General features: G+C 42.1%; 1 protein-coding gene across 11 annotated transcripts in view; it reads left to right on the top strand.

Moving 5' to 3' along the window:
- NEK11 (NIMA related kinase 11) overlaps positions 1-26,817 on the top strand; it is a 291,628-nt gene extending 264,811 nt beyond the window's left edge. For 6 of the 11 annotated variants that reach the window (XM_042954481.1, XM_042954486.1, XM_042954483.1 and 3 more), the window contains one exon: positions 20,605-21,291. In XM_042954481.1, the coding sequence (XP_042810415.1) occupies positions 20,605-20,875 (271 nt within the window). In that variant the 3' untranslated portion in view covers positions 20,876-21,291. The other 5 variants (XM_042954489.1, XM_042954494.1, XM_042954485.1 and 2 more) reach the window with 4 other exon arrangements.
- The last annotated feature ends 261 nt before the right edge of the window (positions 26,818-27,078 follow it).

Here is a 27,078-nt window from a genome sequence, read left to right as displayed (position 1 = left end):
AAAGAAGCTGCCAATGTTTCGCTGCTCTTTAACCTGTGAAAGTGGCAATTTCATATGGTTCAACTAAAACCTGCAATTTAATTCTTCCTGTGTCTTCCCAAGTGTATCCCAAGACAACCCATATATTAGACCTAATTGAAACTTTATTTCACACCAAGTGGTTTTTGCAGAAACAAAGAAAAGAAGACAAAATTATTAACATGGGCTTATGCTTGGTTGTCACTTCCCAGTCAGATCATCAGTAAGATAAAATTAGAATACAATATTTCCTGAAATGAAGGAAAAAACAATTTCCTGCTTAGTCAAAAAAGAGACTTGTAGCAAACCCAGCAAACTACCAAACAAACTGTAATTCAGAATCTTCAACCTGAGCAAGGCTGGTGTCTTCCTCTTGAAACAAACATGATGCTGAGAATGTGTTATGAATACAAGATTATTACCAACGCAAATCTGTGCACCAGGTCTCCAGGGAGAAGGAAAGGGAAGAGGGGAGAGAGAGAAAGAGAGTGCTTTAGTCTGAAACTGATGGAGGTCCCTTTCCTATGACTCTTATCAGATTTAAACTCATGTTGTAAAAAAGCAAATTTAGGGGCGCCTGGGTGGCTTGGTCGGTTAAGCGTCCGACTTCGGCTCAGGTCATGATCTCACACTCCGTGAGTTCGAGCCCCGCGTCGGGCTCCGTGCTGACAGCTCAGAGCCTGGGGCCTGTTTCAGATTCTGTGTCTCTCTCTCTCTCTGCCCCTCCCCTGTTCATGCTCTGTCTCTCTCTGTCTCAAAAATAAATAAACGTTAAAAAAAATTTTTTTTTAAATAAATAAAAAAGCAAATTTAGTAATTCTGCAGAGGGTGCTGGTATGCGAAATGATGCCTCAGAGCTTGGTAAGCTGGCCTGATTGCATAAAAGCCTCAGAACTATGTCAAAAGAGAATTCGTAGCTTTAAATGCTTTTTGGAGTCTTGCTATTCAAAGTGTGATCCAGAGTTCCAGTCATTGCTTCTCAAACTCTCAAGTGCCTACAAATGACTTGGGGTTTTGTTTTATGGTGGGAAGGGTGCTTTCTTGTTTTTGTTGGGTTTTTTTTCCTTTTTGGTTCAAAAACTTTTGTTCTTTATTAAGAGTATAAACCGTTTCCTAGAAATTCTTGACTTCAGCTAGTGTGAATGAATATGTGAAGGAACTGTGATCTTTTCTCTTTTTCTTTTTCTTTCTTTTTTTTTTTTTTTTTTTTGTCACCATGATAAGTATACTCTTTAGTCCCCCTCACCTATTTCACCCATCCCCCTGTCCTCCTCACCTCTGGTAACCATCAGTTTGTTCTCTATAGTTAAGAGTCTGTTTCTTGGGGCGCCTGGCTGGCTCAGTCAGATGAGCATGTGACTCTTGATCTCAGGGTCCTGACTTCAAGCCCTATGTTGGGTGTAGAGATTAGTTAAATAAAAACTTAAAAAAAATCTGTTTCTTGGTTTGTCTCCCTCTCTTTTTCTCTTTTTTCCTTTGCTCCTTTATTTTGTTTCTTATATTCCACATATGAGTGAAATCATATGGTATTTGTCTTTCTCTGACTGGCTTATTTTGCTTAGCATCATACTTTCTTTTTTTTTTTTTTTTTTTAATTTTTTTTTTTCAACGTTTTTTATTTATTTTTGGGACAGAGAGAGACAGAGCATGAACGGGGGAGGGGCAGAGAGAGAGGGAGACACAGAATCGGAAACAGGCTCCAGGCTCCGAGCCATCAGCCCAGAGCCTGACGCGGGGCTCGAACTCACGGACCGCGAGATCGTGACCTGGCTGAAGTCGGACGCTTAACCGACTGCGCCACCCAGGCGCCCCTGCATCATACTTTCTAGATCCATCCATGTTGTTGCAAACAGCAAGACTTCATTCTTTTTTCTGACTGAATAATATTTCATTATATATATAATATATATAATTATGGATAAATATGGATATATATGTACATATATTTACATACCACATCTTTATCCATCCATCGATGGATACTTGAGCTGTTCCATTAATTTGGCTATTTAAATAATGCTGCAATAAACTTAGGTATGCATGTATCCCTTTGAATTAGCGCTTTTGTATTTTGGGGGTAAATACCCAGTAGTGCAATTACCTGATCATAGGGTAGTTCTATTTTCAATTTTTTGAAGAACCTCCATACTGTTTTCCACAGTGGCTGCACCAATTTGCATTCCCACCAACAATGCACAGGGTTCCTTTTTCTCCAAATCCTTGACAACACTTGTTGTTTCTTGTGTTTTTTTTATTGTAGCCATTTTGACAGGTGTGAGGTGATAGCTTATTGTAGCTTTGATTTGCATTTCCCTGATGATGAGTGATGTTGAGCATCTTTTCACGTGTCTGTCCATCATCTGTATGTCTTCTCTAGAGAAATGTCTGTTCGTGTTTTCTGCCCATTTTTTAATTGGATAATTTGTTTTTTGGGTGTTGAGTTGTATAACTTCTTTATATATTTTGGATACTAACCCTTTTATTGGATATGTCATTTGCAAATTTCTTCTTCGTTCAGTACCTTGCCTTTTATTTATGTTTTTTAATTTTCTTAATGTTTGTTTATTCTTGAGAGAGAGAGAGACAGAGCATGAGCAGGGGAAGGGCAGAGAGAAAGGGAGGCAAAGAATCCAAAGCAGGCTCCAGGCTCTGAGCTATCAGCACAGAGCCCAAAGCGGGCTCAAACTCACAAACTGCAAGATCATGACCTGACCTGAAGTCAGCTGCTTAACCAACCCAGGCGCCCCTGTTTGTTTTTAAGTTTGTTTCTTTGTTTGTTTGTTTGTTTGTTTAGACAGGGATAGAGAAAATCTCAAACAGGCTCTGCGGGACTTGATCTCATGAACTTCTAACACCATGTTGAATAAAAGTAGTGAAAGTGGACATCCTTGTCTTATTCCTGACCTTAGGGGAAAAGGTCTCCATTTTTCCTCACTGAGTATGATGTTTGCTGTGGGGTTTTCGTATATGGTCTTTATTATGTTGAGGTATGTCCCCTACAACCCTACTTTGTTGAAAGTTTTTATCATGAATGGATGTTGTACTTTGTCAAATGCTTGGTTTTTATCCTTTCTCTTACTGATATGATATATCATGTTGATTCCTTTGCAAATATTAAACCACCCTTGTATCCCAGGAATAAATCCCACTTGATCATGGTGAATGATTTTTTAAAATGTATTGTTGCATTCATTTTGCTAGTATTTTGCAATTATTTTTTTTTTTTTTCAAAGATCACAAATATTTATTGAACAAGCTGGCACAATTCTTTCCTCTGTCCCTTAGGACATTACTATGCCACATGTATCACTATCAAATTTTTCTTTTTTTTTTTTTTTTTTTTTTTAATTATTTATTTATTTTTTTATTTTTTAATATATGAAATTTACTGTCAAATTGGTTTCCATACAACACCCAGTGCTCATCCCAAAAGGTGCCCTCCTCAATACCCATCACCCACCCTGCCCTCCCTCCCACCCTGCCCTCCCTCCCACCCCCCATCAACCCTCAGTTTGTTCTCAGCTTTTAACAGTCTCTAATGCTTTGGCTCTCTCCCACTCTAACCTCTTTTTTTTTTTTTTTTCCTTCCCCTCCCCCATGGGTTTCTGTTATGTTTCTCAGGATCCACATAAGAGTGAAACCATATGGTATCTGTCTTTCTCTGTATGGCTTATTTCACTTAGCATCACACTCTCCAGTTCCATCCATGTTGCTACAAAAGGCCATATTTCATTTTTTCTCATTGCCACGTAGTATTCCATTGTGTATATAAACCACAATTTCTTTATCCATTCATCAGTTGATGGACATTTAGGCTCTTTCCATAATTTGGCTATTGTTGAGAGTGCCGCTATAAACATTGGGGTACAGGTGCCCCTATGCATCAGTACTCCTGTATCCCTTGGATAAATTCCTAGCAGTGCTATTGCTGGGTCATAGGGTAGGTCTATTTTTAATTTTCTGAGGAACCTCCACACTGCTTTCCAGAGCGGCTGCACCAATTTGCATTCCCACCAACAGTGCAAGAGGGTTCCTGTTTCTCCACATCCTCTCCAGCATCTATAGTCTCCTGATTTCTTCATTTTGGCCACTCTGACTGGCGTGAGGTGGTATCTGAGTGTGGTTTTGATTTGTATTTCCCTGATAAGGAGCGACGTTGAACATCTTTTCATGTGCCTGTTGGCCATCCGGATGTCTTCTTTAGAGAAGTGTCTATTCACGTTTTCTGCCCATTTCTTCACTGGGTTATTTGTTTTTCGGGTGTGGAGTTTGATGAGCTCTTTATAGATTTTGGATACTAGCCCTTTGTCCGATGTGTCATTTTTTGCAACTATTTTTATCAGATATATTGGCCTATAGTTCTCTCTTTTGTGTGGTGTCTTTATCTGATTTTGGTATCAGGGTAATGCTGACCTCATAAAATGATTTTGGAAGTTTTCCATCCTCTTCTATATTTTGAAAGAATTTGAGAACAGGTAGTAACTCTTGTTTAAATGTTTGGTAGAACTCACCTACAGCTGTCTGGTCCTGGACTTCAGTTTGTTTGGGGTCTTTGTTATTACTGATTCAATTTCGTTGCTGGTAATTGGTCTGTTCAAACTTTGTATTTCTTCCTGCTTCAGTTTAAGGAGGTTATATATTTCAAGGAATTTATCCATTTCTTCTAGGTTGTCCAGTTTGTTGGCATATAATTTTTCATAATATTCTCTTACAATTATTTGTATTTCTGTGGTGTCAGTTTTCTTTGTCCTCTTTCATTAGTGATTTTGTTTATTTGAGTTCTCTCTTTTTTTGTTTTGTTGTTGTTATTGTTGTTGTTGTTGTTGTTGTTATTGACTCTAGCTAGAGGTTTATCAATTTTGTTGATCTTTTCAAAGAACCAGCTCCTGTCTTCATTGATCTGTTCTATTGTCTTTTTAGTGTCGTATCATGTATTTCTGCTCTAATCTTTATTATTCCTTCTGCTGTTTTTTGGGGTTTTGTTTGTTCTTCTTTTTCTAGCTCCTTTAGGTGTAAGGTTAGGTTGTTTATTTGAGATTTTTCTTGCTTCTTGAGATAGACCTGTATTGCTATAAACTTCCCTCTTAGAACCACTTTTGCTGCATCTTAAAGGTTTTGGATCCACTGTGATTTTGTTAAATGCGGATTCTGATTGAGCAGGTCTGGGGTGGGATCTAAGATTCTGCATTTCTAACCAGCAGTCCAGAGATGTGATGCTGCAGGCAGGACCCCGTTTTGAATGGTGAGGTTTCAGTAAAGCAACCTCCTGATGGTCTTTGCTCCTTTTTTTTTTTTTAATTTTTTAATGTTTTATTTATTCTTGAGAGAGAGATGGAACATGAGCAGGGGAGGGGCAGAGCGAGAGAGGGACACAGAATCCGAAGCAAGTCTCCAGGCTCTGAGCTAGCAGCACAGAGCCCGACACAGGGCTCGAACCCACAAACCATGAGATCATGACCTGAGCCAAAGTTGGACACTTTACCGACTGAGCCACCCAGGTGCCCCAACTCCTTTTTTTTTTAAATCAACAGTCTCCTTTTTTTAAATCAACAGTCTCATCTTTCAGGTCTCATACTGAGCTCAGCTGAGTCAGGAGGCTCAGCTCCCCTTCAGTGTCGTTGCTCTTTCCTCATTCAAATCTTCCTATCTATAAAACGGGGTTAACAAACCCATGCCGAGTCCATTGAGGCAGAATCATAGACTTTCCCAATAGGATGAAATTTGGAGATTATCTGACCCAGCCCTTCCCCCTGCCACCCCCACCCCGGCCTGTGCCTGAAGGCCCCTACCTGAGATCCTGCTGATGGAGTTTGACTTCTCCTGTCCCACTGGACTCCTGGAAGCCCTGCACGATATGGGCCTCTTGCAGATACTTTCAAACAAGTGGAAGGAGCTAAAACGTCCATTTCTCAAAAACACTCGGCAAACGTCACCTTAATGAGGGATCTTCTCCTTTGGCTTCAGGACAGGAGACAATTAAGAAACCCAGTGTTTCCAAGTGAAAGGCATTAGGAGGTTCCTGCCCGTCCTGCCCGCTCCCCACAGCATGTGAAAGCCCAGCTCAATTTTCATTTGTCCCAACCTGTCGAGAGCAGCTGTCAGCTTCGATTATTGTTTTGCAAACTCATTTCAGCCTTTTAATGCAATTCATGGGAGAATGAGGTATCGATTCCCCATTCTCACTTGTTTTTCCTAAGGCCGGCACCACATTGGCCTTCCTGGTGGCTCTGTCTCCTCCCTCCCTCTCTCCTCATTGCTCTGGAATGCATGTCACATTTCTGGTAAGCGTGCTGTGATAAACCCCTCCATAGTCATCGAAGGAGAGGTATAATAAAGGCAATGTATGAACATGTTTGAGAGACAAAGTGATGAAAATCATCATTTTTTGTTTATGGAGAAATGTTTTAATTTAGACATAAAATGATACAATTCTAATGTAACTATGCCTCAGGGGTCAGGACTGGAAAGGAGTGTTCTCATTTAAGGAGTCTGCTCTCTTTTGTTCTTTGAATTGCTGTAGCACCATTTTAAAAGTCCAGCATGTCCTCTTGGCACTGAGAGTCCCGATGACAATTTAGCCAGTAAATTTCACACCATGTGTGGGTAATTCTATGATTTATTGTCCAAACTGGGGCACTTTTGACAGTGGAATGGGTACCACTGGTGATTATACTCCCGTGCCAGGCACACACTGAGACTGTCTCAGGTTATTGCAAACATGGACAGCTTGTAATGTGGGACCCAGTGACAGTCTGGATCCTCTCTGCATTGAGAGGTAAATCTGTCCAAGAAAAACTGCACATAACAGAATTAAACAGGCGAGGAGGATTTTTTAAGACTGTTGCAACAGGGGAGAGAGAGAGATTGAACTCAGCCCCACACAACACACGAGCAGGGGATTTATGGTCAACGGGCAGTATTAGTGGGGTCAGCGTATGGAGAGTTACTAATAGGAACTAGGTTAGGTATCAAGGGTAGGGACTGACTAAAGTTTGGTCAAGGAGGGAGCCCTTGGAGAATCTCACCAAATGACAGGCAGCTTTTGAAATTCACTCTTCTCCCAGGAAACTCATAGTTTCCCACATCCTGTCCCCAACAAATTCTTCCAAACATATTAATGTTCTAGTTTCTTTTCCTTTGTGATTTCTTTTTATTTTCCTTTGCAAATCCAATTGTTCTTACTGTGTTTGAATAGGAAATTTATGTTAGTTTCAGGTCTTTTGCTTCTACTTCAGCAAAGCCGTGGTAAAAATGACTCGAAAAATAAAAAATGTGGTTTGAATTGATCAAGGGAAACACAGTTATAATTCAGCTAAGAAGGACTTTGTTGAGCAGTCGACATTTCATGGTGCATGGTTTAGGGGGGCTTAGTGAATAGAAGGAAAAGCAAGGGAATTTACTTTTTCTATATTTCATATGTATGGCCATCACACTGGGGGCCCAGGATAGGACCCACTGTCCTTAGTCCCATTCTGGAATCTCTGCCTTTGTCTATACAATGAAAGTGTTTGACTAGATGAACTCCTTGGTAACTTACAGGGCTTTTCAAAAGTTCCAAGTTCTAATTTTTAAATCATTCTATCCCTCTCTGGAATATATCTTCTTATTATAAACATCCATCTTGATGCTATTATAATGGACCAAATATGAGTGATGGGAAACCAATCTGACAATAATGATGTCAGGTCAGAACTGTGTCTGAAGAGCTGAGTTTCCCAGGTGTGTTTATGTTTTGTAATTTAAGATATAGTGAATCCAAGGAGGTGCGTGCAAGAATGTTTGTAGCAGCCTTATTAGTAAAGGTGGGCAGGGGGTGGGGGAGAAACAGAAACAACCCAAAATATACTTCAGCAGGTGAACGAATATAGAAATAGTCATGGAACAGCACACAGTGAAAATCAATGAACTACAGAAGTGAAGGGGATAAATGTCAACAATTTTAAGCAAAAGGGGGCAAGGATAAGTCAAATACCACGCAAAATGTAAAACCATACAAAGCAGTTCTACTTATTTCCAAAGAGCCACACTTATATAGTAAAAGTAGTTTTTAAATGCTCGGTGATGATAAAACACCAAATTCAAAATAGTGGTGACCTCTGGGGACTGGAAGGGGTTTATGATTTGGGCAGGGAATTCAGGGAGCTTCAGCTATATTCGTTATTGCTTGGTTCCTTACACTGGGAGTTAAATATGTGAGTGTTCATTGTATTATGCTTTATACTTTTTGTCGAAAGTACAAACATTTTATACATCCTTATAATAAAGTTAGGAGGATCATGAAAAGATATAGCACAAATCTGTTTGTAGAGATTGGAAACAGTCTCAACAAACTTGCTCAGCAAGTCTCAGCAAGACTATCTCGAGCCTTTGCTATAATTTTTTAGTAGCCAAGGCCAGCAGCACACACTGGAATCTTCCTGCTACCCGCCCTGCAATTACAATACACCAGACAAACAAAACACTTCGGTGTACAATTGCCAAAAGCACTATTGGTCGGATATCAGTCTCTTGAGCCGCAATTACTTGTATATGTAATTACTATTGCCATTTACTTATAATTCATGCTGTTCTGAGGAAAGTCTATGAGAAAACATATGGGTAATGAGATATAAAATTGAGATTGGATGCCAGATTGAGAAATGAATAGTCAACTCTGGAAATAAGCACCAGCTCAGCTCTGTGCTTTCAGGTGGTCTGCACAAGAGGAGAACCCCGACGAGCTACAAAAACCAGCTCAGTAGGAGAGTTGAGTTTTTCTTCCTTCTGAAATTTGGGGAAGAATTAATCGCTAGGACCCTTACATAAAGGGCACTGGACCGCTTTGTGCAGTGCTTCTATTGGTTTGCTCTTGACAGTGGTTCCTTATTATTCATCTGTTTTGCACAGCCCCCAGCATGCTATGGTTATAGCAGGGCTCAGATCATGTCAGTCCCCCAATGGCCACCCATTGCATCAAGATGGAGGACTCCTTACGGATTCCTCCAGGGCCTGCCCCTGCCTAACCATCTGTCTTCGCGTCCTGTCATCTCCTCCTCCGGATCAGGCCCGAACCACTACTGCCTTCTTTTCTTCCTTATAGGGCTTATGGTGACAGGGCATTTCCTCTTCCCTTTGTTGGGAAATTCTCTTCTCCCACACCCTGGGAGTCGTGCAGGGGTCACTTGTCCTTACCATTCAGGTCTCCCTTCAAATGTCCGCCCTGCTCCCACCCCTCAGAGAGGTCTTTCTTAATTACATTAGCAAGAGTAGCCTCCCTCCTCCAGTACCACCCTAGCCCCAGGCAAAAGGGGGATACTGGGTCTGTGCTATAGAGGGTACCAGTATGGTCATCCTCCAGCCATATCCTTCCCTGTAAAGCAAGGAGACCATGGGGCCAAGGGGACTTGCATACTCAAAGCCTGTTTCTCCTCTTCTACACCAAGCCCTAGTTACCCGGGGCCCTACAATTCTTTCCTCCAGAGGGCCCCAAACCCATTTGCGGAATCTGTGGGCCTCTACCTCAGAGGGCCTCTACTCTCCTCCCATGGGTGGTCTGGGCTGCCCCTAAGGCTCCCCTAACCCTGAGGCAGATCACAGGAGGGCTATCTGAGGAAAGCATAGGTGAATCCTGGACATAGGGGTAGAGGTATCAAATGTGTATGCAAATCGCCCCCTCACAACCAGAAACAGAGCCAGACTAGACGACAAGGGGACAGGCTGACATCCGGGGACAAAGGGCCAGGGGCGGGATCACCCCTTCTGCCCTATTCTGATGCAGAGCTCTGAGGAGTTTGAGAATGCTGAATGCAGACCTGGCCTTCCAGGTCTTTAGAAAGTTAATTTGGGTAAGAAGTAGATCATATTTTATTGAACAGTTTGTTAGCTTGGTTCATAACTTTTCATCATTTGGACATGCTTGGGCATCTGTTTGTACTCTCGCCACATCCCCACAAATGTTTCCTCTGAAGTGGGGGCCGACCCAAAAAAGGAGGGTGCTGGTTCACATGACAGGGCCTGGTGGTCAAAAGGGGGCTGGCACCAACCATCGTTTCTACCCCCACGCTTCCTAGGGGTCCAAACCCTTTTCTGGGCAAGCCACTCTGTCTTCCATTTCCTTTTCATTTTATTTGCAGCACTGATAAAAACCTTGTTTCCTTGTTTAATATCTGTCATCTTCCCACTAAAATATGAGTTCTGTGAGGTCACAAGCTGATGGCAGCGTTCCCCGCACTTGGCATGTACCAGGTGTTCATTAAAAATGTGCTGGACGAACAAGTCGGGTGCAGCCTGGTGCCAGGACCACACTGGATGCGAGAGTGACTTAGAAAGACTCTTAAGGGAAGGGAAACAAAAATAATATAGAAACGGGGGGGGGGGGGAGGAACAAAACATAAGAGACTCTTAAATATGGAGAACAAACAGAGGGTTACTGGAGGGGGTGTAGGAGGGAGATGGGGTAAATGGGCAAGGGACACTAAGGAATCTACTCCTGAAATCATTGTTGCACTATATGCTAACTTGGGTGTAAATTTAAAAATAAAATGAAATTAACAAAATAAAATAAAAGAAAGAAAGAAAAGAAAAGAAAAGAAAAGAAAAGAAAAGAAAAGAAAAGAAAAGAAAAGAAAAGAAAAGAAAAGAAAGACTCTGTCCCCAAGGCTTCAAGACTCATTGGGGAGCCAACCTGAAAACAAACAAAACCCTTTGCTTTTAGTTTTTCCTCAAGTGGTTAGTTAGTCAGAAAATAAAACTGTAAATGTAGCCATCATCAGGGAGCTTCTACTGGGTAGAGAAGCGATCCGCAAGGCAAGTAAGCTCCAAGGAAGGGAAGACACTTTTCTGTTAGTTTGTCTAAACAGATAAGGGATGAGGGAGCTTTTCAACCTAATGACCTACCAGAACTGGTGGGAGCTCATTCCTTCTCTCTCCCTGAAGAGAAATTGCTTGCTGTTTTTCTGGGAGGGGGGAACGTGTTAAACATTTTTTGCTGCTCCACTAAAATGTCCTTTGGACCAGGAGGCTAACATCCCCTCAGCTGCTGCTCTCTGCCTTATTTAACTCGCATGGCAGACGGTGACATCTGTCAAACAGCGCTGATTTGGCCATCCCTTCCCTCCGAGGTGCTGAGGGCCTCTGGAGCTCTCCTTCTCCAAGGCCTCACATGGGCAGCAGGGAGGGGGGCTTTTGGCAGCTGGGGGCAGACTTCGGTTGCTTTCCAGATGGCCCCGTGTGTCAAGCATGAAGCTCAGTCCTTTCATCTTTATCCAGGGATGATTGTATAGGCCCCATAAAGCCATTCGATTTGAAATAGGGATGGAAGTATAATAATACTGAAAGCTACACTTGATTGGTGATTTATCTTGAAAAACAACTAAAGATCACAAAAGTGATCTTATACTTTGCAAAATTAGGTTACAATTTCATTATGTGCTAATTCTTGGAACAAACCCTGGAGATGCATATATTTTAAGTAAAAATATATGGTATCACCATATTCCTTTTCTACTTGGTTTTCAAAGCATCTATTCATTCATCCAACATGTGTTTATTGTGTACTTATTATATACCAGGCACTGTTCTAGGTAATGGAATCAGTGAACACGAAACATGAAAATAATCTGTGCCCTATGGATTTTATATTTGGTAGTGGGGGTAATGACAGATGGTAAAATATTAGGGAAGAACAGATTGTGCTAGAAAGTAACAAATGCTAAAAGAAAAAAATACAAAACAGGGAAAGATAATAGACAGTGCAGAATGGGGGTAAAAGTTACATTTCTAAAAAGGGTGGTCTTGTAGGTCTCTCTGAAAAGATCACATGAGGGCACAGACCTGAAGAAGATGAATGAGGGAGATATGAATATCTGGAGAAAGAATATTCTTGTCAGAGGGAATAGCAGGTGCAAAGGCCCTGGGGTGGGATGTGCCTGAGGTATTCAAGGAAGAGCAAGGGGCCAGTAAGGGGGAATGGAGTGAGGTGGGGAGGAAATGAATTTGGAGGAAATGAATTTGGAGAGCATGGTGGGAAGATCGTTCAGGATATTGTAGACCACTGGAAGGACCTTGACTTCACTCTGAGTGAGATGGGGAGCCCAAGAAAGGGTTTTGAGCAGAGGAGTGAAGGGATCTGACTCATTCTGACTGCTGAATTGACAACAGACTATAGGGGAGCAAGGGTAGGAGCAGAAGATCAACTGAGATGCCGTTGCCATTGCAACAATCAGGTGAGAGAGTGTGGTGGCTTGGACCAGGGCAGATGTGATGGAGATGGTGAGAAGTGTGGGGGTCCTGCATACATTTTGAAAATGGAGCTGATAGGATTTACTAACCGGTCTGGTTATGATTGATGCTGGACTACTGGAGTAGGAGAGAAAGTGAGGAACCAGAATGACTCAAAGGTTTTTGGCCAGAGTAGTTGGAAGGCAGGAGGAGCTGACATGAACAGAAATGGGGAAGGCTGCAGTATTAGGATATTTTGGGAGGAAGCTTGGAAATTCAGTTGGGCACGACAACTATAAGATTTCTACCTGTTGTTCAAGTGTAGATACAAAGTGAGCAGAATGTTCAGGGCATTCTTTCTTGAGTCTCTGGAAACTTAATTCACAAGTTACTTCCTTTCCCTATGAGGATCCCTTATTTCTTACTGAATACAGGGAACAAAGCCATAGGGATGAATTAACAACTAGGCACCTGAAAGTAACAAGATACTATTATTACCAAGGCATTTTTTTGGACCCAAGAGAAGAGCAAAACTTCTTGAACTGGTGTAGCTGGAGCTTTCTAATAATGTCCCAAAATAATGGAAAGTTCTACTCCTATCTTTCAGGCTAATATATAAAAAGAGAGATAGCCAGAGGGTGGGAGTCAGTAACTCCCAGAAGCAAGGGCAACACAAAAATGAGGGACAGTCTACAAAATAGTCATTGAAGGAGAATAAAGAGACATGATAACTAAATAAAGCACGTGATTATTTTGACCTGGATCCTTTTGTAATAAGGGGCGTTATTAGACAACTGGGGAAACTTGAATGGATTAGAGGATTAGATGACAGTAATGTATCAGTGTTAATTTCCTGATCCTAATGGCCATTCTGTGGTTATGTAATAGAGTGTCTTTATTTGTAGAAAATACACACCAAGTATAAAGGGGAAGGGGCATCAGGTTAGCGACTTATTCTCAAAAGGCTCAGTGAAAAAAAGGGTTCTTTGTATTATACTTGTAACTTTTCTCTAAGTGTGAGATTGTTGCAAAATTAAAATAATACTTAAAATGTGAGGACAGGGATACCTGGCTGGCGTGGTTGGTAGAACATGAGACTCTTGATCTCGGGTGGTGAATTTGAGCCCCAAGTTGGGTACAGAGATTACTAAAAAATAGATACACTTAAAAAAATAAATTTAAAAAATGAGGATATTTTTGTTGGGCATCTTCTTCCAAGCTCCTGAGAGAGATAGATAATTAGAAGGCACACAGAGCAGTCAATATTGATGGGTAAATAAATAGATGAGATAAAATATATTGTTTGCAAATTATAAGTAAACAGGAGAGGAGGTCAGTCAGTAAAGGAATTTGAAGGATGAGAGATTGAGTTTGGAGAAAATAGGCAGGGGAGAAAGTGCTCTCTTGTGGTTTAATGAAGTTTTTAGCTGGGGAATCAGCCAAACACATGTTGGAGGTAGGCTCCAGGAAGCTGGAGCTCCTTCAGAAGCCTGGGGAGGCTTTCTCTAGCTCCCCTGTGTCTGCCATCCATCTGGGCAGGACAGAGATCCAGCCCAAAGAGCACTGGCCTGTAAATGAAGCATCTGGACTAACATGACCTTTAGGATCCCTTAAATACTTAAAAGACTTTGAACAAGAGAATAAAATTGATTAAAGATGTGGAGCATAGGAAAAAATAGATGAGAAAGAATGAAAACATGTAGTTCTTTTTATTTGAAAATATGCATTTGTTTTGCTTTTTTTTTTTTTTTTTTTTAATTTGAGATACCCACCTAATGGAAGGGGTGGTTCCTGCCCCCTGTCTCTCCCTCCCTCCCTCCAGTAGAAAAAAACAAACTTACAGTCTCTTCCTTAATTTGAACTGCATAAGGAGTACTCCCCTCTCTTCTCACATCTTAGGTAACAGCAAGAGTCCCCTTAAATAGAATTTTCTATTTTATGATTTCTAAAATACTCAGATGCATCATTGCAGAGATATTACAGCATGTTTTCTGAGTGTCAGAATAAATTTACACTGAAATATTATAATGCTAGAGTACCTATCACTTTTCTTTTGACTTAAAATGAGTTTGTTTATAGCATGCCTCACTTTTTCATTGACCCGTAATTTATTTAGAATAAAAAAATTTACAAACACAGTACTATTTAATCTATATCTTTGTTACAGATCCCTATCAATTGTACTGTGGTCAGATAACTAGAGTTTGTATAAAGTCAATTCTTTGAAATATGTTGAGGCTTGAATTGCTGTCTAGAATATGGTTAGATTTTGTAAATGTTATGAAAGCCCGGAAAGAATGAGGGTTCTCTAATTGTCAGGGAGGGAGAGGGTCTAATATATGTTTATTACATTTAGCTTATTAAGTATATTCAGGTTTTCTGTATCACTACTAATTTTTTTAAAGCTTCACCTATCATTTGTAACTGAGCAAGGTGTATTGAAAACCGATATTATGGGGACATTTCTGACTATTTCTCCCTGTAGTGATTTATATATTTTGATTCTACTTTATTAGATGCATACTAGTTTAGAATTTTTTTCTTCCTGGTGAATTAAACTATTTTATTATCTAGAGGCATTTTTTATCCTAATAATGCTTTGTTTCTTAAAATCTATTTTGTCTCATGTTAACATAGCTATCTCCAGATTTCTTTTAGTTATTTGCCTGGCATATCTTTTTTTAAATGTATTTGTCTACTCTCAACCTTTCAATGCCCTTTGTTTTAGGTGTATCTCTTGTAAACAAGCCAGATTTGGGGTTTTAGTCAGTATTTATCCATCTACATGTTCAGTGGTTATGAACAACGGAGGGTGCATAAGTCACAAACAAAATAATCCTTACAGGGAAGATTAGCTTTGCCAGGGTCTCCAACCAACTGTTGCGCTCAAGATTCTACTGCCCAGGGAGGACAGAGCAGAAGGCAAGCACCATTTACAAAAAGGGGTCTGAAAGTCACATGTCCTCTGGAGGTAAGGGTGCCACATGTCACCCAAGCATCAACAGTGCAGCTGTCTGCCTCTGTAGAGAGATCTGTTCTGTCTTTGCCCACCAGATTCAGAGACAGCCATTTGAAATACTAGATGTGGAGAGGAGGGGCACAAAATCCATCCTTGATAAAGTTTCCTACTGCTCATTAGTGCTGAATGATCACTAAGACCACAGTATTAATGGGGAAATACATTTGCACTGTTCTGTTCCTGCAGTGACTCATACATATTTGATGTTCAGGGATTTCTTATATTCTATAAAATCATTTTCAAGCTTTCCTTAAACTATGCTGAAGAGTAATCTATGTTCTCTTAATGCTTTCTGCTAAAATAGGTTTTTATGATTATTCCTACAAAATTACTTTTTATTTTTACTTCCACTCTGCCACTGGCTCTCTTGTGTCTTTTTTTTTTTTTCTTCCAAATTTATTCAGAGAAGATAAAAATATTTAAAATAGTGTCTTAACCAGGGGTAAAACTACAAAACTGCTTAAAGTCTGCAGTTAAACTGAAATCGGACTATGGTGCAATCCACCATCAGGAAAGCAATGGTAATGTTTGTGGTAATAAAACAATGGCTAATAAGCATGTGGTAGGTGACAGGTACTATGCTAAGATATGTGTGTCTGTGTGTGCACGTGTGCATGTGTGTAATCTGCACTTAAATATGAAAATTCAAGGCTCAGAGAGGTGGCCCAAAATCACATGGCCAGTGACAGGTAGAGTCAATATTCAACTCCAGGGTCTCTGAATCCACAGTGATGAAAAGTGAGCCCTGGAGAGAAATTACTGCAATTCATGTCCCAGCTCCACCTCTTAAAAATTACATGACAGTGGGCAAGTTATTCAATATCCTCTTATATCTCAATTTCCTCATCTGTAACATGGAAATAACAATATCATATCCATAGGATTTAATGGGATGATCTGAGGAGATGCTCAGAATAGATCCTGGCACATAGAGAAGATTCAGAAACTGTTAGTTGTTGTGGTTTCAGGGGACATTTTGGGGCTTCTTTCTCATCAACAGGTGAAATTACTGGTCAGATTCTAAAGTTTCTTTAACATTTGTTATGGTCATCTGGTTCTCACACTTCTTCACACGCCCTTCTCACATGCCAAACTGACTCACTGGTTTGCCAGCACTCCCACTATTCGCTGCCACCTGGCTTCCCTCCACCTGTTATGGCCCAAGTGAGATGGTGTCTTCTCCTCCTCCATGGGGGGTTTTATTTTCCCAACTTTCATAGCATTTTACTTATAATTAAGAGTTGTTTTTGTCACCATATTGAGGTTGAGTGAAATACCCTTTAGATATCCAGTTGGTGGTACCAACTGGGCAGTTGATTCACAAGCCTGGAGTTATAGGTGAAGGACAGGGTGGACGTACCGGAAGTCCTCGGTCTATAAATGGTATTAGAGACTCTGAAATGTAGAGGAGGAAGAGGCAAAGGCCAAAGAGGCTAAAAAGAAGCAGACGGCATAATAGGAAAAACTCCTGGTGAAGGCAGTGTTACCAAAAGCAACAGAAGGAAGGGTCTGCAGAAGAGAGCAGTCAGCTGTTGAATGCACTGAGATGTCAAGATACATACAAAGATGCCAGGGGAATTGGCCACATGAAGGTCATTACAAGAGTAGTTTATAAAAGGAAGGAGGACTAAGGCCCAAGAGGAGTAGACTAAAAGAGAGTGTGCAGTCGGGAAGTAGAAACAGCAGCCACACGCAACCCTTTCAAGAAGTTTTGCTAGCAATGGAGGTCAAAGTGATAGATCAGGAAGCAAGTGAACTGATTGAGTGTGGACGTCAAGAGAAGCTTCTTGTTTAAAATTTTTTAATGTTTATTTTTTTGAGATAGAGACACAGAGCATGAGCAATGGAGGGGCAGAGAGAGAGGGAGACACAGAATCTGAAGCAGGCTCCAGGCTCAGCTGTCAGCATAGAGCCTGATGCAGGGCTCAAACCTACAAACTGTGAAATTGTGACCTGAGCTGAAGTCAGCCACTTAACTGACTAAGCCACCCAGGTGCCCGAGAAGCTTCTTGTTTAAAATGGGGCATTAGATCATATTGTGTCCTGATATGTATGCTCCAGTAGACGTAGAAATAGAGGAGAAGGAAAAGAAAGAAGATAGCTGTTGGAGGGAAGGTCACTGGGATGGTGACAGAGGCTGAGATCCAAAGCACTCAGAGAGAGGATGGTCTTTTACAGGAGCATGGATGGTCCCTTCACTAGGGACAGAGGGGAGGCCAAGTAAGTGGTGATGGATTCAGGGAGGTGGGTAATTTGGGCACTGAGAAGATGGGGAATCTCTATGTGTTCATTTCTATTTTCTCAATAGGATATTAGGTAAAGTCATCCTCTGGTGGGACTTAGCAAGTTGTAGAATAAAGAAGGTGTGAAATAGTTACTTCGAGCCATGGAAAATAAGCATACCAGAGAAGTATAGTAGAATCATGGGCAGTGATGTGGGCCATTTTGAATTATGATCAGTAATTATTTAAATGGGACCTTTTAGAGAATTGGATATTTCTCTCCTGGAATGTTTTTGTTGAGGTACAGGCATAAGTAAGTAAATGTCTGGATTTAATTTACAGCTTTGCTAGAGGAGTCTGACAAAGGAAGAGGGGAGTGAAAGAGTCAAGGGTGTTAGGTGACAGGCGGAAAGACTGCAGGTGACCATGAAGTGGAAGAGCTGGAGTAAGTATGGTGGAAGAGTATAAAGAGATGGTTGTAGAGCGTAAGGTTTGAAACTGATTCCAGAAGAGGCAGGGTTCTTGGTGCCAAGGAGGTCAAGGGAATGATTGTGGGGGTGGACAACTGAGGAGGGTAAAGAAAACGGTAATTGGATATGAGAACGGCCAAAGTCAGAGAGATCAAGAATAATGATACCACAAGAATGGTGAGAGGAGTAGGGTATGGGAGAAAGAGGGAGGGTCGCCGAAGTCATCCATGCACGGGGGAGTGACAGGGTTTGCTAAATGTCAGCAAAAGGCAAGCTTGGGTTTCTAGCGGTGAATGAGGTGACTAGGGATGTGAGGCATCCTGGGATGGGTCCTGATAATCTCCAGGCAGAAGGTGGGAAATTGATTCAAGCCGGACAGCCCAGGGCCTTAGGGCTGCGGATCCCCCCAGCACTTGGAATTACAGGACCTGTGTTTGAGTTTAAGCCCCATCAGCCACTAGCTGTGTGAGTTTGCAAAAGCCAACCTACTTATTCTCATCCATCAAATAGAGATAGATGTTCGATGACTTGCCTTGTTCACAAGGATCATTTGAAATAATGAATGTAAAAGTATTTTACAAACTCTAAAGTACCGTTTAAAAGTAAGTTAAAATTTAAAATGTATGTATCTTAACATTATAATTTCTAGGCTCTAAACTAGATACATTTGTCTGCCACAATACCTTTGGCTTGTGTTCTGGAGATTGCAGTGTTGAATAGTACTGATCAATAACAGCTTATAAAATGAATTAGAGCCTGTGACTAATGCCTTCACTGGTTACTGTCAGCATCACCATCAGCACTGTCTAGCAATAATGCTTTGAAAATTCTAGGAAAAAAATACCCCAAAAACTCTGACCTTTCATTTCACCAAATCCACTGAAATGAAGAATAAAGAAGCATTTCTTAAGGTTAAAGTCGTAAGAATATTTATACATTTTTACCTAATAATTCCATTCTCACAAACTTTTTTAAATCCTTGAATCCAACCCAACGTATATACAGAAAAGTACAGAAATCACAAATGCCCATATGACTCTTCACAGAGGGAACACACTCCTGTAATTAGCCTCACTCCTAGAAATGTGATGCCTGTAAATATTCCCCTGGATGAAAAAGCTTTGTTCCTAAGGATGTTCACTCAGTGTTACAGTGAAAAACACTAAATTTTTGGTGGAAGAATGACTAGGTAAAAGTCGGCACATAAATTCAGTGTAACAGTATGGAGGCATTAAAAATGACAGTTTTGAACCATAGAGTGAAGTTCATAAAACTTGAATGCCCTTGAGTCAGGCGGGTCGGTGAAACATGAGAAGCAGCCTGTTTTAAAATGATATGAGGAAGGTGGGCACAGGACAGTAAAGAAATGGAGAATGGGGAGCACAGGCTGTGCCTAGACTTCCACATTAAAAGGCTAAAAAATAATAACAAACCAGAAGAATGTAAAGCATAGTGCTGATCAAACAAAACATGCCCTGGGCCTAGTTTTGCTCACAGGCCTTTAGTCTGTGACCCTAGCTGGAGGTCGAGGGAAACGCAGGCAAAATAAAGGTAGCAGGTGTGACATTATTATGATGATGCCCAGATTGTGGCCACGAAAGGACAAGGGCCGGAGTTGAGCACAGAAATACAAACATGAGTCTTGGTGGGAATTTGGCCAAATGCCCTCACCCCTTTAAGCCTCATTTTCTCCATCTGTAAAAAAAGGGGGGGCGAGGGGCACCTGGGTGGCTCAGTTGGTTAAGCATCCGACTTCAGTTCAGGTCATGATCTCATGGTCTGTCAGTTCGAGCCCTCCATTGGGCTCTGTGCTGGCAGCTCAGAGCCTGGAGGCTCCTTCGGATTCTGTGTCTCCCTGGCTCTCTGCCCCTCCCCAGCTCATCGTCTGTCTCTCTCTCCTTCAAAAATAAATAAACATTAAAAAATGCTTTTGATAAAAAGGGGGGGAGGGGACTTTAAAAATGCCTCCTGCCAGAGCTGTTGTAAAGGTTAAGTGCATAGGAAAGTGCCTACCTTTCCTTTGCCTCTTCCTCCTCATTGTTATTATATTGCTCTCATTAATATTATTAATATTAATAATGGGCTTTCTGACTTCATATCCCACTCTCCTCTTCCCCCTTGTTCTCCTGACTAGCCACACCAGCCTTCTTGATATTTCTCCAACAAGTTTCAGCCTCAGGGCCCCAGTTCTCTCCCCCCAGTATTGGCCTCACTTCATGTGGGTCTCTGCTCAAATGACACCTCCTCACAGGGGACTGGCCAGCTCCTCGCCTGTCTGTCTGTCTGTCTGTCTGTCTGTCTCTCTCTCCCTATCACCTGGCTTTATTGTTCTTCAGTGCACATAGCGCTGCCTGATATTTTATTGCATGTGTATTTTTTAATTTCTCTGCTTTTTCTCTCCCTAAAAGGGAAGCTCTACGAAGTCAGGAATTTACCTAATGTGTCCAATGTCGTATTCCGAGTTCCTAGAAGGCACCTGGTGTATAATAGACATTCAAGAAGGGTCTCTTGAACACTATTGAGTGTTCACAGTAGAGCCATCACATCTTATTTTTTCCCTTTATTTTCTAATCTCAGAGCCACAATGTGATCTGTGTAATTAATGATTTAAAAAGACGTTTCTTGTGGGCGATTTGAATGCATAACTCTTTTCTACCTCTTCTAACTTGTATGGCAGATCAGCCATGCAGAAGCTGGGAGCACAAGTGTTTGAGGAGGTCTATAACTACCTCAAGAGAGCAAGGCACCAGAATGCCAGCGAAGCCGAGATCCGGGCAGCTCTAGAAAAAGTGGTGCCTCATGCCAGTGACTGTTTTGAAGTTGACCAGCTCCTGTACTTTGAGGAGCAGTTGCTGATCACAATGGGTAAAGGGCCCACACTCTGCAACCCACACCAACAACTGCCAAACGCAAGCAAGTTCAAGGGGACAAATCCATTCAGCACATAGCTGGACTCCGTTATGGGAAATGAGTACGTAGCTGGAGTCACCATCTCTACTTTCAATTCCTTATCAAGAGGAGGGAGTCCTTTAGAGAGTAGTAAACATATCTGCCTGTACCTGGAACCCCGGGCCAGTTGGTGTTTGGTCTACACTCTGAGGTGAGCTTCTGGACCAAGCGTGGCTTCCTGAACAGCATTCCCACACTCGTGCCCTCAGGGCTTCCAGAGGGTTGCACCTCCCCGTGATGGCCTGGAGAATCATCTACTCTTTACTATTTCCACTTGGAGGACAGGCTCGGTGCCTGTCTGCTTTGAGTCACAGTGCTCTGTGGCCAGCTGGCTCCTGAAGGTCGCTGAACACTGGCCTCCGACACACGGAGCTGCTAACCAGGAGTCACAAATATTTGTTTCAGGTGACCCATTTTGGGTTTGTTTGAAACAAACAAATATTTGTTTCAGGTGATCCACTTTTGCCCTTTCCTGGCTAACAAGCAAGATGTGCATATATATAAGGACCTGGACTAAAAATCCAAAAAGCAATTCTCTTCTGTGATTTATTCTCCAAGCTCATCCATGGAGTACTGAAGACATTTATTCTAATAAATATATTTCCCATGGTTATAAAGTAAATCACCTATTTTATCTTTTCCTTATCTAGAAGTATATTGATGAATGTAACACATCTATGTAATAATTATTCCCCAGAGCAGCTAACATTGGATTTATTTGGTGCCTGTCACATGCCAGTGCTGTGCTCTGAGCTTACAAGTTTAAGGACCTTATGTCATTGGATCTTTTCACTGATGAGAGAGACGGGGAGAGAGAGGAGACATTATCCCCCTCTTTTAGCTGATGTGCTTATTTACTGAGTTACCAGAGCTGAGCTGAGCTGTCACCCCAGGTCTCTCTGATGCCACCACCCATGCTCTTAACCGCTACGCATGTGGGTTTTCAACCAAGAGGCTACATCAGACTTGCTTGAGGAGCTTCTGAAACATGCACATGTGTAAACATAGTGTTAGAGAATTATTCTGACACTTGTCAAAACAGTAGAGAAGACTTTATTCAGAACTATTGCAATAGGGGAGAGAGACAGGGCTCAACTCCAAACATAGCACAGAAAGCTGGAGATTTATAACCAGGGATGGGATGGGGCACAGCGGGACTCTGGGGATATAAAGTTACTGGGAGAAGACATCTAGAGTAGGGGAGACTTTTGTCACATTGACTTAACAGGACTCTTGCTGAAGACAGGCCGGGGTGATAAGATATCAAGGGTGGTGATTCTCAATAAACTGACTTGACAGGATTCTTGCTCAGCTGGACTCAGCAACCTGAAGATAGGACGCAGGTGGAGGCCTAGCCAAAAGAGTGCTCAGAGGAGCCTGTCTGAATTTCAGTCAAACAGAGAACCTTTGGCCATCTCCAGCCCCACCCCCTCCTTTCTCTGGGTAGGTACGTGGCCCAAGCACATCTCTGTTACATAACTACCTGGTGAATCTGATGCACAGATTATATAGTGTTCAGTGTCCGGCCTCTGCTAACAGTTGAAGAAACTGAGGCAGAGAGGCCTGTGGCCTTACCCACCTGTCGTCCACATGCCGCGCCCCCAGCACGATGCAATGCCTTTTAGACTAGTCGGTGTTTCTCAAATTTGAGCATCAGGATCACCAGGAGGGCTTGTTAAAACACAGATGACAGGGCCCACCCCCAGCATTTCTGATTCAGTAGGTCTGGGTGGACGCTGAGAATTTGCATTTCTCACAAGTTGCCAGGTGATGTTGACGCTCCTGGTGTGAGAACCACACTCAGACCCTTCTTCCTGTTGTGTCCCCTGTCTTTATTTGGAGCAGCACTCTGGCCTGCTCTCCTTGGGGCTAATTCATCTCACGAACATTTCTGAAGGTCGTGTGAGGACTGGGAAGAAGGGCCCAAACACTTCAGATGCCCCACAGTGAATACTCTGAAGAGGCAGCGTTTGGGAGAGAAAAGGTCAAAGTGTGACTAGGCTTCGGGGAATCTGATGGGGTCAGTTCAAGGACAAGGGAGCACGGCCACTGTGCTCTAGGTCCCATTCCCACCTCTGCCCAGCAGCCAAACGAACCACGGGGTACCTAAGTGAACCTCTGCCATGCTCAAGGGCTTGTGAACATCACTCCTCTGTGTTCCCTCAACTCCCAACTTCACACTCTGGAGGGGTGTTGGGGCCGGCACAGATCTTCACTCTGCCTCTTCCCGGAGCTGATGGTGCCCATCCCCACCCCTGCATGCTGTGCAGTTGTTCCTGGTTGGCAGGTGGCAGTCATGTTGCTTATCTCACAGCTCCTGTGTCTGGGACAGGAAAAATAGGCCTCAAGCATGGGCTCCTGCCCGGAGGCGGAATCTGAGACTTTGCAGAATTCTGAATTTGATATGTTGTTCAAGCCAAAATCCAGAACCTGTGACCATTGCTAGCATAGAACACTGAAGATCAGGTTTGCCCTGGGAAACCCGGGACATTGCCATCATGGTAACAGGGAGGAGAACTCACCTCCGAGAAGAGCTCCTCGAAGCTCCCGTATCCTTTTATGACCAACCTGATTTCAAATGGATCTAGAAGAAGGAGACAATAGTAGCAACTTATACAAGTTAATAAAAGTTTCAGAATCTTTTCACTAATGGTTTTCATAACATCAGAACAGAATACTTGTGTGAGTTGCTGGGTCAGAATAAGAAATAGCCGGATTTCAAGTAGCCTCTACCATCTCTCACCAATGAATGTGCCCAGGGAACAGTAGCCTGGGTTTAAGAACATGTTGTTTGGGTCATAGCTGTAGCCTATAGGCTCTGTGGCTGGGGCCTACAAGTTGAACTGACAAAAAAAAACAGATTGACAGCAGAAAAAGCATACAAATTTTATTTGATGTTAATATTTTTACATGGCAGAAGGGGGCTTTCCAGGAAGAAGTGAAAACCTCAAAGCTCTGAGAGCTTATATACCATTTTGACAAGAGGAATAAATTTGTAGAGAAGTAACAAGACAAAGGAAGGGGATTTAAGCTCCTAAGGGAGGCAAATTGTGGGACAGTAACGAGGAAATATATGGGGAAACTAATGGAAGTTAATGGAAGATAATGGAAGATATCCATTCTTCCATTGGAAGATAAAGGTCGTTTTAGTAGGTTTGTTTGTACAGATCCTTCTCAGGGTTGACACACCATCTCCAATGATAAGAATGGGCTTTTCTGGCTCAGGGAGGGCACTTTTCTCCTAGGAAATGTATGGTTTTAGGCAGGAAGGGGAAGGCACAAAGCTTTTCCTGCATCTGCTGTTTCTCACTCGCTTTCAGCTCAAAATAATCCTTATGCCAAAACGGCTTATTTTGGGGTGGTATATCCTGGCCCCCCACAATGTTTAGAAAGACAGGTCCAGACTGAAAACATCTTATCCTCCTGAGATTTATGCTATACATTATATCAGCTTTCAAAAAGAGAAAGCTGGGGGGGGGGGGGGGGGGAGAGTGGGAAATCCATCTTGGATCATGACTCCATGCCTTATAAAAGAAACTCATTCAGGTTCACTTTTCATTTGGTTTACTGGGAGTGAGGGCAGTGGTGCAGGATTTAAGATGACTAGAAGAAAGTACCTTTGTATTATTACTATTGGGAAAGTACTTTCTCCTTCAGTCAGACTCAGTCTGGATTTGGGGTGACTCCCAGGTTGGTATTAACCACTAACCAAACTGCAAGATGGTGGGTGGAAACTGGCTGGAGATTAAAGAAGTCAGAAGGTGTTTGTTAAGAAGTAGTCACAGGTATGAGAGAATAAAGGAACCCTGCTACCTTGCTGCTTTGTAAAATATATATCTTTATTTCACGAACACCAATTGACCTTTCTGCTTTCTATTGATGCAGAGGAAATGCCATCAGCTATTTTGGATGATGCGGAGATAAGGCACACACAGGAGAGTGATGGAAGTTAATTATTTAATGTATTTGGGGCTGAGGCCAGAGCGAAAGCTCTAGGTCTATTATAAAGTCCAGCCATCACAGTGGGCTCAGGATAAAGGAGGCTGACAAATGAAACAGTAGCTCCAGGGGGGAAACACCCCACTCCTCTTTCAGGATGATGGGATCACTAGCTAATGTGTCAGAAGATGGGGCCAGGACACCCAGAGGATAAAAAGGCAAAAAATGAAAAATGAGGCAAAGAGAAGGGCTGTGGGGGAGGGGAGGGAGACGGTGGAGGGGGCAGGGTCAGACACACCATGAAGAGGGTTTTAAGATGCTTCTGCCACAATCTGCGTAAGGAAACAAACAGAACTTAATACCATACGACTTGGATTCTAGATGCCCTCTTCCCCCTTGTGTGTGGTCTAGGCCAAGTCATTTTCTCCGAGCCTTTTCCTGCTTTTGTCTGAAGACTGCTGTTCAGAACAAGTAAGATAATGTAATAAGCAGAATCACATGAAATTGGCAAGGAGGTTTAGTGTGATATGTGGAGATGCTTTCAATCTGGAAGATTCCCGTAACTTTGGAGAAGGAATCACTAGCTTTCTTGTCAGGCTCCTTGATATCCCATCATTGGAGATTCATCCCTTAGGCTTCTAAGATTCTACTACTACCGTACAAACACACCCCAAAAAGTACACATTTTTAGCCATTTTTAGCCAGCTCCACTAGAATTTAGCTGACAGTCAGCTAAGAGCTAATAGGGCCATGAAGGCAGCAGCTCTGGAGAGGCAAGCAAGTGGGCTCTGAGGCCAGCTCTGAGTCCACACAATGCCGCAACACATTTCACATTTCATTACCCTGCCCCGTGTGACCCCAAAGCAAGCAACGTTACCAGTACCCTTAGGAAGCTCAGTTCTTCCCTAACTTCAGAAGGAAAATCAGAAATCTGGTCCAACAAGTGTGCATTATAAAATAATATATTCATTAGGAATGTCAGAGTCATTAGCATTTATACAGAATTGAAATCTTCACTCCCATAGGAATATTTTCAAAGTAGATTTGTAAGTTTAGATTCGGAGACAATCTTCCAACAGCTAGAAATTTTTTCTCTCTAAAATATTGTGACCTTTTCTTGCTCTGAAAGATTGAACTTTTGAACTTTTGGTTCCAATTCGCCCCTCCCTGGACCCCTGACTGTTCCCTTATAACTTCATAGGTCTTCCCACCCCCACAGGGGGAGTAGATTTCCCTACCCCTTGACTCTGAGTTTGGCCATGGAACTTGTTTTGGCCGAGTGATTACTAGGAGCAGGAAGCATGCAGGGGCACTCCATTATGTTCTCTTGTGCCTCTGCCCTCACCAGACAGCCCACCAATCACAGGGGAAGGATGAGGGACCAGGAGCAGAACCACCCCAGCCAACCGGTAGAGTCACCCCAGCCAACAAAGAAGGCAGAAGCACTCCAGACAATCTGCAAATTCTTGCACCAGAAGCAAATGTTCATTGCTGTATGCTCTACTCAGTTTTTATGTTTATTACACTGCATTATTATGGCAATAAGCTAACCAATATACCTGATATCTCTCTCTATCCCTTAACACTTTTTATCAAGTCTTTGGGCTTCCTTTTTCTTGGCACTGATTTTTAGAAATTTGGGTAAAGTTTACTGATAATGATTTAGTGGTTTCTCAGAAAAAATGTGTATACTCTTTTTCAAAAAGGTGAACCACGAAATGTCTTTCCTGGCTTTCAGCATGCTTCCAGACAACGCTGCGCAGGAGTGTGGAGCCTACGAAGACCACTTTATCTGCAGATATGGTCTCATTCTTCTTTGGATTTTACATCAACGTGTGTTGAGTTCTCATTCCATACCAGGCATTTAGACACACAATTTTGAATGATAAGCATTCAACAGGCAACGGAAACAACCCAAATATCTGTTGACAGATGCATGGGTAAAGGAAATGTGGCATATTTATGAATATACACAATGGAATATTATTTAGCCTTAAAAAAGAAGGAAAACCTGGCATTTTTTACAACATGGATGAACCTGGAGGACATTATACTAACTGAAATAAGCCAGAAAGACAGATACTACATGATCTCACTTATATGTGGAATCTAAAAATGTCAAGCTCATAAAAGCAGAGAACAGAATGGTGGTTGCCATGCTGGGGTTAGGTTGTCAGATGTTCATCAAAAGTTATGTTTGGGGCACTTGGGTGGCTCAGTCGGTTGAGTGTCTGACTTCAACTCAGGTGATGATCTTGCAGTT

Source organism: Panthera leo, chromosome C2, assembly GCF_018350215.1.
Source record: "Panthera leo isolate Ple1 chromosome C2, P.leo_Ple1_pat1.1, whole genome shotgun sequence".
NCBI classification, from domain to species: Eukaryota; Metazoa; Chordata; class Mammalia; order Carnivora; family Felidae; genus Panthera; species Panthera leo.
The sequence above is the reverse complement of the archived record's forward strand: the minus strand, read 5'-3'. Positions and strand labels throughout refer to the sequence as shown.